At 50.2% G+C, this 14,604-nt stretch overlaps 1 protein-coding gene across 1 annotated transcript in view; it reads right to left on the bottom strand.

Moving 5' to 3' along the window:
- LOC131278948 (FERM and PDZ domain-containing protein 2-like) overlaps positions 1-14,604 on the bottom strand; it is a 59,673-nt gene that overhangs the window by 16,650 nt on the left and 28,419 nt on the right. Inside the window, 7 exon segments of the mRNA XM_058299580.1 lie at positions 213-272; positions 2,218-2,407; positions 4,037-4,184; positions 6,441-6,526; positions 7,764-7,857; positions 10,065-10,169; positions 13,050-13,258. Coding sequence (XP_058155563.1) covers positions 213-272; positions 2,218-2,407; positions 4,037-4,184; positions 6,441-6,526; positions 7,764-7,857; positions 10,065-10,169; positions 13,050-13,258 — 892 coding nt within the window.

Raw genomic sequence — 14,604 nt, 5'->3', positions numbered from 1 at the left:
TTCCATTATTTAAACCAACCTATCTTAGGGGATTTGTTTTAGCAGCTAGGAAACTAAAGCACAGACTAACTGAGCATGGGGACCAGCTGATTTCCTACCCTAGTGCGAGAAGGAGGCCTACAAGCAAGGACGAGCTTCTCAGGACCCACCACGCAGGAAACCTAATACCTGAGCCCGAGCAGGTGAAGAGGGCAGAGTGTTCCGTGTCTTACCTGCCATCCCTGGCCAGTCCCAGCCTCCTGCGGGGCTCCTCAAAGTAGATGGAACACCTCCTAGGGGAAACCAAAGTGTGCGGTGAAATCCAGGGCTGGGCACATCTGTGGCCACCAGGTGGGCACAAGCTCCCTCCTCTCCCCCACTCTCCCCACGCTCTCCCTGGCGCCTGTTTCCTCTCCCCCCTCTGCCCATCTTGATCTGTTTCCCGGCTCCAGAGAACCCTGCAGAGTGTAAACTTTTCAAAATGCAAGGGGCAGACGCTGCAGCCCGGGGTTCCCGCAATGGGCCCTGTGTGGAAATGGGCCATTCCTATTTGTGCCAGGACCTGCAGCTACTGGTGCTTTTTCTTCAGAGAGGGTGAAACAGACTCAAACACGTGACCGTCCCATCTCGACCCCTGGCCCCCCAGCTCACCTCCATCTCAGGGGCCACAGGCCCTTGCGGTCTCTTCCCTGCCACACTGCAAGAGCCTCCTCTGCACTCCTGCCTCTCCAGGGTCAACCCCACGCCCCACGTTCCACCTCGCTCGAGGGTGATCTTGCCAAAACGTAGCTAAAACCAAGCCCCCTCTGCAACCACCAGCCTGCCCTCCACGTGGGCTCAGCCCCTGAAGCCCGTTCCCACCTGCCGTGGCCTCTGCCTTCAGCCCCCGGCCCTTGCCCCCTGTGCACCCACATCCTAACCCCCACCAGGCGGAACCTCTCAGGGCCCCGGGCACGTTTCCCCTCCTGAGACGATCTGATATTCTCCCTCCATGGGCCCTATTTCCTCTCCAGCCCAGGATTTCTTGGCCTTGGCGCAGGACATTTGGGGCCAGCGCACTCCCTGCTGAGCAGACCTGGCCCGTACACACTGGGACACTGGGCCATGCCCGCCTCCACCCACCAATGCCGGGAGCACGTGGCATCCACCTGCGCGCACATGCGCATCCACCTGCCCACATGCGCACTCACGCCCCAGCTGTGACAGGCGAAAGTGCCTCCAGACCTTGTCAAACGTGCCCTTAGAAGCAAAGTCCTCCCCGAGACCCTCAGATCCCCCTTAGCTGCACAGGACGCCCACAGAACACCCCTCCCCACCCCAACTCCCTGTGCCCTGGTGCAAACACCGCATTAGGTTTCTCTGTTGTTTTCTCTCATGGACTTATTGCCTGCGGTCACTGTTGTTTCCTTGTCTGTCCCTGGCACCCCCACCATGAACTCCAAGGCCTCAAGAGCTGTCGCCCTGTGTCACCTGCAGTGGCGCTCAGAGAATGTCTCTGGGCTTAAAGCGTCAGCCCGGGGCACAGGGGCGGCAAGAGACACAGGGGCACAGGGGCTGGCTCCCCACCACAATGGACAGGCCTGAGCCAGCTCTCTCTGTCCCTAGGGTTGGGTCACTCCCTGGCAGGCTTAGGGCTGGGTGACCGCACCCCACCGTCACCAGCCCAGGCTACTGAGCTCTGCCTTGAGCTTCCCAAACCGTTGCCCACTCCTTTCTCCAGCTCCCCTCAAATGACCTGCCCTTGTCCGGGACTCTGGCTGACACCATATTTCCCTGATATTTTGAACTCTCAGTATGAGAAGTGGCCACTTCTTGCCCTCCCCATTTTTCGCTGACAGGAAATCAATGTAACACTACACACCAAATGCTGTAAATTTGGTGGAGGAATCAGGACGAGGGCAGCGAGGCCATCGCTCTAGTCCTTTCAGTGCCCTTACTCAGCTCCCAGAACCTTCCAGAGTGTGAGGAGGCCTCGAGCCAGCACGGAAGCCAGGGGTTTCTCATCTGTTTCCACGACCTTCGGCAGCAGCAGGGCCTGCTCAAGGGCAGATTTTTAAAAACCAAGATGGAAAATGAAACGGGAGGCTGTTCCACCAACTGCCGTCTTTGTGTGAGGGGAGATGCGGCTCCACGCGTGATACTGGGGAGCCCAGGGTGTCCCCCGGGGTGGGATGGAGCGGCCTGACGACAGTGCCGCCGTGGGGTCCCCCGGGGGCTGGGAGGCAAGGCCTTGGGGACCTTCCGTACACGGCCAGCGTGACGTCGCCGGCGGAGAGCGCCCCGTTCTCCTCGGCGGGCTGCCCCGGGAAGAGCCTCTCCATCCTCAGGAGACTGTTCCAGGGGACACCACAGCTTTCACTTTCCATCGGCTCGCAGCTGAGTCCCAAACCACTGGAATTCTTTTTCAGTTTGATCTCGAACGTACAACCTGCGTGGTAGGAAGTCAAGCAAACAAAATCCTTCAGTCGATGGCACGGATTGGGATCCGGCCTCAAAATGCAAATTATCAAGGAGATGGATGATTTCTAGTTCACATAGGAAGACTTCATTTTCCTCGTTTTTAATATCTGAGTCCATTACACACGGTACAGGTCAGGGCTGTTCAATAAAAATAAAATGTGGGCTACAAATGTAAGCCACAATTGGAAGTTCAAAGCTTTCTAATAGCCACCTTTTTAAAAGAGTGAAGGGAAACATAAAATAAATATTGATCATATGATTTAATTGGATATTCCAAAATAGTACCATTTCAAAGGGTCATCAAAGTGACACAATTATTGAGATGTTTTACATTTTTTCTTGCATACGAGGCTTCAAAATCCAATATTTGTTTTATTAATTTGAGTTGGCCATACTTCAAGTGCTTAACTGCTGCAGGTAACAAGTAGCTGTCTTAACTGGAGAGTACATTTATAGTCAACAACGTTTACAGTTTGACATATGTTTTGTGCCCATGTACAACATACTGGCCCTTGGTAGAATTTGCACCACATATATTCCTGTTGCATCAATTTTTAGTATGCTTGAAATTCAATTTTTGCCTAATTAGACCATGCTGACTATTATCATCAACTCTACGGACAATATTTTTCATGGTCATTTTGTTTAGCTGTGTGGCCTGTGTGGGCCAATGCTACCAAAGATGAGCATAGCATCTGAAACCTAGCTACTCCCCCCCACACACTGCCCTTCCCATCCTGCTCGGTGCTCAACACATAGAGGGGCAGAGCACGGCCAAGGAGCGTGACTGGGGCCAGAATGAGAGCGTTGGAAGCAGTCCAGGTGGAGGTGTGCTGTGCGGCCAACTTTCCCATCCCCTCAGCTGGGATCCTCAGTTCAGTTCATACTCAGTTTCTCCAAGACAGAGTTGGGGTGAGCAGAGGAACAATGAAAGAAGAAGCCTCCTTGTTTCACCACCGAGTGCTACCCTCAGTCACAGCCAACCATGCCCCCCTGATCACCTCCCCTTCTGTCCAACGTGCAGGTCCTGTCGCAGGACTGAAAGCCTCTACCACGGGACTGGAAAATGGCTAAGTACCACATTACGGTATTGTAAGGCAATAGGCACTTTCTTAGCGGGAAACAAAATCAGGAGGGGTGTACAGAGAGATTACCCCTCAGAAGGCATGTAATTATGCCACTCTGAGCTGATGGTGGGTTTGCTGTTGAAAACGATGACAAGAATAAGGATAGAATTCCCGAGCATCTTCCCCTCTCACCTTGCCCGGCCAGTCCTCAGGTCCTTGGCTACAAATGCCCTGGTTGGAATGTCATCCTTAAATACCTTCGTGCAAATGCTCTGGCCCAAAAGTCTTAGGAAGGCTGAAGGGCAGGATTAGGTCTGGTAATCATGTAGGGACAATACTTTTGTTTTGCAGAACTATATATGACTAGCTTGCCTCCCAACCCCATTAGAAAGCCAGCTGCATCATCTCCCCTGGCCCTCTTCTTCTGAGAACAGAGAGGAAGCCTCCCTGCCTTTCCCCTTTGAGTTGATATTTCAAAAGCAGCACCCGATGACAGGACAATAGTAACACTCAGTTCACTCTCCTCTCACCATCTGTCACTGAGACACAGCTCATGGGCCTGCCAGGCAAGGTTGTTACCAAGGAAACAGCTGAACGTACATCTCCCATCCTGTCATTGGCAGAAGGACTCTGCTGAGCCATCCTGAGGCCTCTGCTCTCTAAGACCAGCCTTGCAATCTACAAGGAAGGGTGAGCAAACTCAATTCACACTTCATATGGCAACTGGGAGGCCCTCCCTTCACCCTGCAAATGCTTCTTAATTTCCTGATGCTTGCATTAAGCTACTTCACTTGAATCTCAAATCAAAATCTCCAATCTATTTGGTGGGATCCAGACCCATCTTTCTAGCTCCCTGTTGGACAAGTAAGTATATGTGGGAGTAAAACGTGTCCCTCTGTTTCCATATTCAAGGCCAAACCCATCCCCTCTCCTCCTTCCCCCTCTTTGCTTTGCCTCCTCCCTTTGCAGTGGCTCTCAGCATGTGGACCCCTATGCAGTGAGGCTCCCAGGGGCTGCACTTGGAGTCATCTGGCTCTCCCCCTTCTGCCCTCCAAATAGTCACCTGGTTTCTCAGGCTTGCAGGTCGTACATCAGAAGCAGCCCCCCCAGTGCTTCCCCTTTCCCCATTTCCTCCCCCAATGCCAATGCCCAGCTGGACTGGGCAAGAGCCAGCGAACTTGGCTTCCTGGGTCCTGCCTTTGCCTCCCTCATCCCCACCCCCTCATGTCACCAGTGGACTGGCCTAAAACAAAAATCAGTCGTGCTACACACTTGATTCAAAGTCTCCAATGTTTCCCACTGCCCCAATCCAATCCCCCAGCATGGCACTCCCTCCAGGCCTTTTCCAGTCTGGCCTTCAGAGGCCTGATTTCCTTCTGGTTTGATTCCCTACCCCTCTCCCCCATATGGTCTATACCCAGTTGGGGTTCATGGACGAGTAGCTGGGCCCCTCCTGGCAGCCTTTTAGAAATGCCAACTTCTATCCTGGGGACATGGCCCTGCCACCATCATCTCCTGCAGTCATCATCCAGCGCAAGCCTGTGATCCCAGGGTGACAGCTCTTACCTGTTGTCACCCCCACTGAGTCAACCAGGTAGCAAAGTTCTACAGGGTTGTTCCTTGAGCACAGTGCCCAGCACTTAGTAGGTGCTCAGTAAACATGCACTCAGTGAGGTAGAGGGATAAATAAATTAAGAAATGAACACAAGCACAGGCCAAGTGCTCTGCTCACCCAGGTGGGCCCTGGCAGTGGGAGAGGGCAGGAGGCGGATGCACTGGGAAGCTGCTTCAGAAGCAGAACCTGTAGGTCTTAGAAACCAGCTGAAGGTCTGGGGGATAAAGAACAAGAATGAAGGGCTTCCTTTCACCAGGGAAAACAGGGAAGTAAACAGTCGTAATTTGAACTGAAATGCAGAGAGCAGGATGCTTGGGAGCAGAGGGCAAGGGCAATTACTCCAGGCTGGAGAGGTTAGGGAGAGCTTACTCAAGGAAATAACACCTGACGTGAAGGCTGACGCTGTTAGCCAAGTGACGGTAGCAGGGAGGGGGGAGATGGAAGGTGATGGCCCTCCTGGTGCTAGCCATGTCATCATTTCTTCTTCTCGTAAGAACAGAGGGTCCTAATAAATCGCTTCTCAAGATATGTCAGACTAAGTTGCCAGGGTAAGTAACTTCACCATAAATCAGCAGCCTGCTTTGGGAGAGGAAGCCAAAGGGACCAGAACCATGCCCTGCAGTTGGCTGGAAGGGGCCCTGGTGGACCTTCAGTCTCTGCTGCCTTCCCAGTGATGGAGAAGGCAATGCCGGCTCTGAGGCTTGGACACTGGGTGGTTACAGAGCCCACCTTTAGGCAGAGGACCCAACACAATAAAGTCTCTTCTAGGTTGTGCCTGTACCCTGCCTGGAGTCAGGAGGAATCAGGAGGACCGCTGTGTGAGTCTCCTGCCCTGGGTGTCCTGAATTCCCACCTCATTGTGACTCAAAGGCCCTGGTGGGCAAAAATACAAGGGGATGGAGATGGGCATCCTCTGGGCAGGGGCTTTCACCATGTGCGAAGGCGAGGAGGGCAGAGGACTGGGGACGAGAGCATGAGCAAGCAGCACCCAGAGACAAGCTGGAGAAGCCATCACACCCCACCCGTTCCATCCTGCTGTCTGGTCCTGGAATCTAGGCAAGCAACAAGGAACTTTTTCAAGGCTATTTGTAGGGGCTGAGATTTTCTGCTTGGAAATAGCTGTCTGTTTCCTCCTGGTTTCACATCCCCATAGAAAAACCGTGATAAGTGGAAGAACAAAAAAGAAAAAAAGAGAGAAGGAGAAGAAATTTTGTTTTCTTTCCTGCCTCCCTCCCTCCCACCCAGAGGCCCCTGCAGTTCCTGATGCCATCCAGGAAAGCTCTGGAAGGAAGGAAAGCCTCCAGACAAGGCGCCCTTACCTGCCCTGAACCCTTGAGGCCCGGGACAGCCTGCCTGTGGGTGAGGCCGCACATGCTCGTTCCATCCACCTAGAGGAGCCGGTCACCTGGGGGAGGGACAGATGTTGCCCTCACATCCCAGCGCTTTGGCAGGAAGGCCTCTTCTTCCACACCCCTGCCCCAGCACCCTGCCCAGGACCTCAAGGAGGGGAGGGGAAGGCAGAGCTACGCGGTGTCCCTGCAGAATCAGGGGATCCCTGCCTTGGCCAGGAGCTGCACCCCACTCTGAACGCCGGGCAGCTCCTTTCAGTCCATCCTTCCAAAGCATGTAGGGAAACGGACTTTGGCCCAGTGGTTAGGGCATCCGTCTACCATATGGGAGGTCCGCGGTTCAAACCCCGGGCCTCCTTGACCCGTGTGGAGCTGGCCATGCGCAGCGCTGATGCCCGCAAGGAGTGTCGTGCCACACAAGGGTGTCCCCAGCGTGGGGGAGCCCCACGCGCAAGGAGTGCACCCGTGAGGAAAGCTGCCCAGCGCGAAAAGAAAGAGCAGCCTGCCCAGGAATGGCGCCGCCCACACTTCCCGTGCCACTGACGACAACAGAAGTGGACAAAGAAACAAGATGCAGCAAATAGACACCAAGAACAGACAACCAGGGGAAGGGGGGAAATTAAATAAATAAATCTTTAAAAAACAAAAAAAACAACAACAACCAAAAAAACAAAGCATGTAATCAGTCAGCGATAGAAAAATCTTTCCATCACTGGCTCACAAAATGGTTAAAACAGATGGGCTCACCCTCATCCTCACCCCCATTTCCCTGAGAAATGGTTTTGTCAAGCCTCTCAGGGGTAATTTTTATAGCTCCAGGATGTGCTTTATTTCAAAAAAGTTTAGGGAGTTGCCATTGAGATGGAGGACACTGGAATTCTAGGGGACATGAAGATAAGGAAGATTCTAAGTGCCCTTTCTGACTCAATTCTGACAGTTTTGGAGAATAAGAGAAAATTAGCCCCTTCCTTTAGAGCCATGGGCCACGAGATAGGGCCGAGAAAAAGCTGGCAAGATCCTCCTCAGCTATGAAAGTGAGTCACAATGCAAGGGAAGCACATAGCTTGCTTTACATCACTTGCCGATATAGAGCATCCAATGCCCACAGTAGACCTATCTTGGGCAGGGCAGGTTAACTTACTTCCTTTGCAGGTGATGGAACCAAAACCAGGAGGGGCACTCTGCTGGCACGAGGTTTCACAGAGCGGAAGTGGGCGAGGCCAGGGTCTAAAGTCTGCCTGCTGAGGCTGTTGGCTGCAGGATGCAAATTCCGCACTAAGCACCATCTCTTACCCTGCAGGATCCACCCTTCCCTGGCGGTGGGCCCTCCAGGAATGATGGACTTCACCTAGATGCCTCCATAGAGCACACGCGTGGTCGTGCCACCCTGGAAAGCTGAATCTCGCAGCTCACCACCCTGCCGGCTGCCCTGGGGGAGGCCCTGCCCGAGCTCCCTGATGAAGGCAGCCCCACCCGCCTACCACTCTATCCCAGTACCTTACCGCCTTTGGACACTGTCATATGTTTTCCTGTTAGTTTAGACTACAGCACCCATGGAGCAAGAAGGGTAGGAGCTCTCAAGAATGCATTCCACGTGCAGGAGCTTTGCCGTATCCCCAGAACCCAAGCTGGGTGCAGGGAAGGCTCTCGGGAATTGGAATTGCATCTGATGCACAGCACATCTCTCCGTGGGTAGAAACCAATGTGGCTGACTGTGGCTACTGCCTGGCGGCTGGAGCCTGGCCCCTCTCATGTTGGTGGATAGTTTGTATGTACAAAAATAGAGTTAATCTCTACATAGCATGCTGCAGCTCATTTTTTTTTACTTGACAGGAGATGGTGACCATTTCTCTAGAGTTTAGCAGATAAAGACCTAATTCTATCTTTTTCTTTCCAATTTACTTTATGCAGGTAAACACACATATAAAGATATTTACAATGGAATCATACTATTCTCAAAGAATTTCTTTCTCCTTCTTCTTCTCCATCTCCTCCTCCTCCCCCTCCACCTCCTCCACTTCCTCCTCCTCTTCCTCCTCCTCCTCCATCTCCTCTTCCTTCTCCTTCTCCTCCCCCTCCCCCTCCTTCTCCTCCTCCTCTTACCTCCTCCTCTTCCATCTCCTCTTCCTTCTCCTTCTCCTCCAACTCCTCCTCTCTCACATACAGCACTACTTACTAGGACTCTTATTTCCATGAAATAGATTCCCAGGAGTAGTATTTCTGGGTGGAAAGCTGTTCTCACTTTTTAAAACCAATTTTATTGATACATATTAATAAATACGTTCACTGTTAATTGTAACAGATGTTCTAGATTGCATCCCAATGTGAATGTTAAAATAATTATTCACTTTTCCACTGGCTTTGTATGAGAATACCTGCTCTCTGCATCCCACCAGCAAAATTTTGCCAATCTGGTAGAAATAAGGTTGGAAGCTTTATTCTAATTTAATTTGTATTTCTGTGGTTTTCCATTTGTTTAATGGTCATTTGGATTAGAATGTGACATTTCAATAATTATTTTTGAAATTAAATTTCCCCAAAGAAATTGAAAGTGTTTTGCTAGCCAAAGGAAGTAGCCTACCTCTTATCAGCATATTTATTAATTGTGACTATACCAAAATTTAGCAAGTTTCTCAAAGGAGAAATAACCATGTTTTGGTGTCTGATAGGACTGTTACCCAAAGGCAAGGATAAATTGTCTATACTCTTTACCAGTCCATTCACTCAATGTGGACACATGCACATTATTTCTTGGTTTCTTATATGCACATGTAAAATCTTCCACTGACATCAAATTTATGGCTGGATGATGATCCAACAATTCAGGTATCCTTGCTCTAGGCACACAGCATTATCTGGTAGGAAAGCAAAGAATGTCCTCCATTCACCTAGCTCTTGGGCTTCTTTTGGAAATTTTCACTAGCCATAGCATTCCCTTCCTGACGGAAAATTCTATCCTGTTTCCAATCAGTAATTAAATCTAACAACAAAGTTCCTGGAATCCAGACCCATTCCAATGTCTGTAACAAGGGCAAAAGCTTCCTACCTCTGAGTTCCCACCACCCTTTGTGGCTACCATGCCCCAAACTCTCCTCAAGGGTCTGCCAGATAAAGCCCAGAAACCAAAAACAAAGTGCCAGTCCTGGCCAAGGCCTCACCAATGCGACTTGTAGCTGGCCCTTGTAGCTGGGGGGGAACCAAGACTCCACCCTGGTCCTGTTCTGGATGATTGTGGATGACCCCACTCACCTTTGGCTTTTGCCCCTGCAGTCATACCATCCTTGCCTTCTCCTTGCCAACCACCTTAACCTCAAAGTCAGGATACATCCCTCAATTCCACTCATATTTCCTCCTCTGCTTGCTGGTGCTCCTTAGCACCTGCAAACCAAGGGTGACCTGCATCTCCCAGTTTGCCTTTGACCTCCATCCTCCACTGCAGGCTCCTGCTGATTTCTTAGTTCATCCACCTCCCTAGTGGTGGTGTACATGCTTGTGCACCATGAGTACATTATCAAAGGTTGCCATATGCATGGATGCCCGCCAAATGGCCATCATTTCAACATTGGCTTTCCATGCTCTCCTAACAACTCTTACAGTCACACTGAATCCAAGAGTCCCATCTTCTTTCACCAGTTCCACAAAGTAGATTTCACCAGCATTGGTTTCTGAAGGGGATAGTGGATGAGAAGAACCAGCACTCTGCACCAAACCAAAAGAATAAAAAGAAAACATGAAGGCACTCACCCCATCTATAAGCAATGGCACCACTTAGCTCCCAGCTGCTGACAGAAAGAACAAGAGCTTCATTTCCATCTTTATTAGCTCCTCCCTGTATGGCCTGGGATGGTATTTTGGTCTCTTCAGACTCAGTTTTTCACAGTCCACAAAAATGGAACGAGAGAGCTCCCTCCTAACTTAGTGTGGCTGTGAATGACGTGCAGCACACAGCAGGGGCTCAATAAAGGTGGGTTCCCTCAAGTCTCCACTCATGATGTGAGCTTCTATGTTAAACTGACGTGTTCCAGAGACATCCTGGTAACTTCACACAGGATACACGGACAAGCAATGGCATACCAGATACCAGACAGACAAAAGCTTCTCAGGTGGAAGGAAACTTCAGGAAGAGCTTCACTAATTCCTAGCAATCATGGCTAGGATGGATGGCTGCTCCAGGGAAGGTGAGAAGAGAAAAATTTTCTATTCTGTACCAAGCATTTTGCTTGGTGCTATGACAATAACCATGTTAGATCTGTTCTCTCATTCATCCAATCATTCAACAACATTTATTGAGCACTAATTATGTGCCAGGCATTGTGCAAGTTGCTGGGAATATGGCAGTGATAAGTGAGACATGATTCCTGCCCTTATTGAACTTACCATTTACTGTGGGACAGACTTTTAACAAACAGATTCCCAATTAACCCCAAAAAGTTGTGATGCTAAATGCAGTTGTGATAAAGTGCATGAGATAAAGTGCATGTTATCATCTGGAGGCTCAGAAATGTAAGAACACGTAGCCAGGCAGTGGAAGAACCAAAAGGTGAACCCACGTTCAGGTGATAGGAGCACTCACAGAACTGGGGGGGTCTCAGCAAGCAACAGCGGGAAACCAAGCCAGAGTCACACAGGGCTAGGAGGGAACGCCCAGGCTGCTGTGGATGTCCCACTGGCCACACAGCCCACGTCCAGCAGCTGGGCCCAAGGGCACTCCAGGCTCTTGTCCATTCTGTCCCCTCTCCTAGGCTGTGTCCTAGTTGCTACATTGGAAAATGTAACCTGGACACAGAAAATAAACAAGCTGGAGTAAATGGAATAATGATCTATCAAAAAGAAGACTTTCCAAAGAGACTGGTATAGTCACAGACAAAACCCTAGCCTTCCCAGACCACCCCACGCACACACCCCATGGTATTTGGTCTCAATTTTAAAAATCAAAGAGTGAAACAGCCTCTGAGAGTTGACACCCAACGTGCCCCAGGAGCTTCCTGGCAGTGAAGCTGCCCGGTGGCCCAGGGATCCTGGGCCCTGGCCGTTCTCCAGGCTGGGTCATGAGAGTCATGGCTGTGGTGACCCTCAGCATCCTGCCAGAAAGCAGGGTCCAGAGAAAACCAGGCTCGGAGAACACCAGTCTGAAGCCCCGCTTCTGGCCAAGGGAGCCTCTGATGTGTGGCCCGGTGGTTAAGCTTTTGCCTGTGGAGTCAGACTCCTTTGATTTGAATCCCAGTGTGGGTGCATACCCTCCGTGGGCCATTGGGTGTGCTCCTCCTTCTCTCTGTGCCTTAGGTACCACATCTCTTAAAAGAGTTTTTAATTGTAACTATCTTCTAGGGTTGCCTTAAAGACTCCATGAGATGGTACCTGAAAGTATTTAGGATGCTGCCTGGCACATAGTTAAGCGCTCAGTGCACATCAGCTGCCCGTCTTCTCTTGCAGACCCCCTGCATCCGGTTCTTCATAGGAGGCCCTGTCTGGGTGAGCTCCATGGCCAAAGAGGCAGGGATTTTCATGAAGCCCTCCATCATAGCAGATAATGATAGCAAAAGTGGAGCATGAGGCTCTGAGAAGTGGAATGACTTGCCTGTTTCCATCAGGGTCCCAGAAAGAGCTAGAAGGTGCATAGGCTCAACTTGGGTCATGGAAGAGAGTTTAGTGAAAGGCCTGTTTTCAAAGGCATTGGCAGCATTTAGAGAAACTGATAAGGAACAGGTTAGGTGCTGTGCAGCTAGAAATAATGGGAGCCTTTACTACCCCTAGGCCTGAAGGGCCAAAAGGGGGAGCAGTTGATGGAACCTAGAGAGAGGAGTTACATGGCGAAGACTGCCTGATGGGCACTGTGGTATTCAAAGGAACACAGCCAGCTCGTGGTGGTCATGCAGAGGTAGAGTGAAAAGCTGTCCTCACTCTTCCTCAACCTCCAGGCTTCTGTTGGATCTTCCCCTGAGCGGGGGCTACCAGAAAACAGAGGGCAAGGCAGGCTGCTGATAGTCCAAAAACACCAGCTTCACAGGGTCCAAAGCAGTAGGCAGAGGCCGGAGAGGGGTCTGGTAGAACACAGGGAGACTACCCCACCCAGCATCTGAAGTGACACTGCTAGAGGATGGCGGAGGCAGGATGGAGGCACACAGATGACTGGTACACCAAAGATGGGCTTTAGGATCTTCCTCCCTGATGGGGGCTGCGCAGAGCAAAGCCCTTGAGTTTCCAGCTTCGGGATGAATCAGAGGCCAAGAATAGGAGCTGCCTGATTGTCTATTCATTGCCCTTTGCAGAAATCAATCTCTTTATGTTGTCATTGCCAGGAATAATTATAATGAGCAACTATGGGTACTGAAGGCTCAAACACTGTGCCCTGTGGCCCAGGTACTGACTAAGAGCTTACTCCCCTTTATACTCTTCTCAAAACCAAGCAAGGCAGAAATTTATTTCCATTCTACAGATTAGAAAACTGAGACATTAAACTCCTATCCACCTGACATGGCAAATAAAGAGAAAAGGAGGACTTCAAAGGCAGTGCTGTTAGGCCCCACCACCTGTTCTCTCTCCTCCAAATTCTAGGAAGTGAGCAGAGGAAAGGAGTACCTTTACTGGCAGAGGGGAAAGTGGAGGCACCGGTCTGGGCACTGAGCTCTGAGCCTGAGCCTTTTCTACTTCTTCAATATTTCTCTCCTGATCTTGTGTGTGTGAAAGAAAACATCCCTGATTCCCGTCACCCAGGCTGTCCATGATGAAGATCCCAGCATTGGCTGTGCCGCTATTCATTTCCTTGTTTGGGGTGTGCTCACAGACACCTATAAAAACAAGCCAAGGGAAATGGACTTAGCCCAGGGTTAGGGCATCCGTCTACCACATGGGAGGTCCGCGGTTCAAACCCTGGGCCTCCTTGACCTGTGTGGAGCTGGCCGATGCGCAGTGCTGATGCGCATAAGGAGTCCCTGTGTAGGGGAGCCCCATGTGCAAGGAGTGCGCCCCGTAAGGAAAGCTGCCCAGTGCGAAAGAAAGTGCAGCCTGCTGAGGAATGGCGCCGCCCACACTTCCCGTGCTGCTGATGAGAACAGAAGCGGACAAAGAAACAAGATGGCAGCAAATAGACACAGAGAACAGACAACCGGGGGAGGGGGGGAATTAAATAAATAAATAAATCTTAAAAAAAAAAAAAACAAGCCAAGAAGAAGTCAGCAGCTGGGAAACGTGGGCAGCTCTACGTGGAGCACAGCACTTTCTTCCAGTGACAGAGGGACTTTCAGAGCTCCAGGGAAGGATGTAAGCTTAGCATCTAGGGAAGGATGGTGCTTTAAGAAAAGAGGGAAGGAAGATATGAAATGTGATTTCAAAACCTAAATGGCGCTTAAGTAACCCGACTATGAAAACACCAGATCAGAGGAGAGAACATCAACTCCTCCTTATTAAGCTCCTGCCAGGTACAAATCCTAGATCTATATGCCTTCCCATCTTCTCATAGTCCCATGAGGAAGGTGTTATCCCAATTCAAACTTGAGAAAACAAAGCCAAAAGGATTAAGTCACTGGCCTAAGTCCCCGCAGGCAGTACGTGGCAGTGCTCTTAAATCCAGCCTCTCTGGATTTTGAGCACTCAGCAGCATCTCCAACCTGTAGGGCTCTTTCTGGGGTACTTGGTAATAACCAAACTAGGATACAGCCTGGGTGACTGATCCCTGTGTACCCCACATCTAACCCTTGACCTGGCAAAGAACAGAGGAAAGAACATGAAGTCATGAATTAAAAAGTGAATCCTTGAGCAAGGCATTTAAGAATGGTGACCTCAATTTCCTTACACTAAATAGAAGTAATATAGCAACTACCTGGTAGGGTTTTGGTAAGGATTAGGGAGACGGTAGATAGATGATAGATAGATAGATAGATAGATAGATAGGTAGATAGATAGATAGATAGATAGATAGATACATAGATACATAGATAGATACATAGATAGATAGATAGATACATAGATAGATACATAGATAGATAGAATGATAAAGGTATGTATGTGTGGATGGATGGAAGTATGGATGGATGGATGGATGGATGTACAGATGGATGAGAGAGAGGGATATAGAAAGATGATAGATATACAGATGATGGATGGATAGATAATAGATGATAGAATTATGTATGTA

Source organism: Dasypus novemcinctus, chromosome 6 (assembly GCF_030445035.2).
Source record: "Dasypus novemcinctus isolate mDasNov1 chromosome 6, mDasNov1.1.hap2, whole genome shotgun sequence".
Taxonomy (NCBI): Eukaryota; Metazoa; Chordata; class Mammalia; order Cingulata; family Dasypodidae; genus Dasypus; species Dasypus novemcinctus.
Note: the sequence above shows the minus strand (reverse complement) of the source record. Positions and strands in the feature narration are given on the sequence as shown.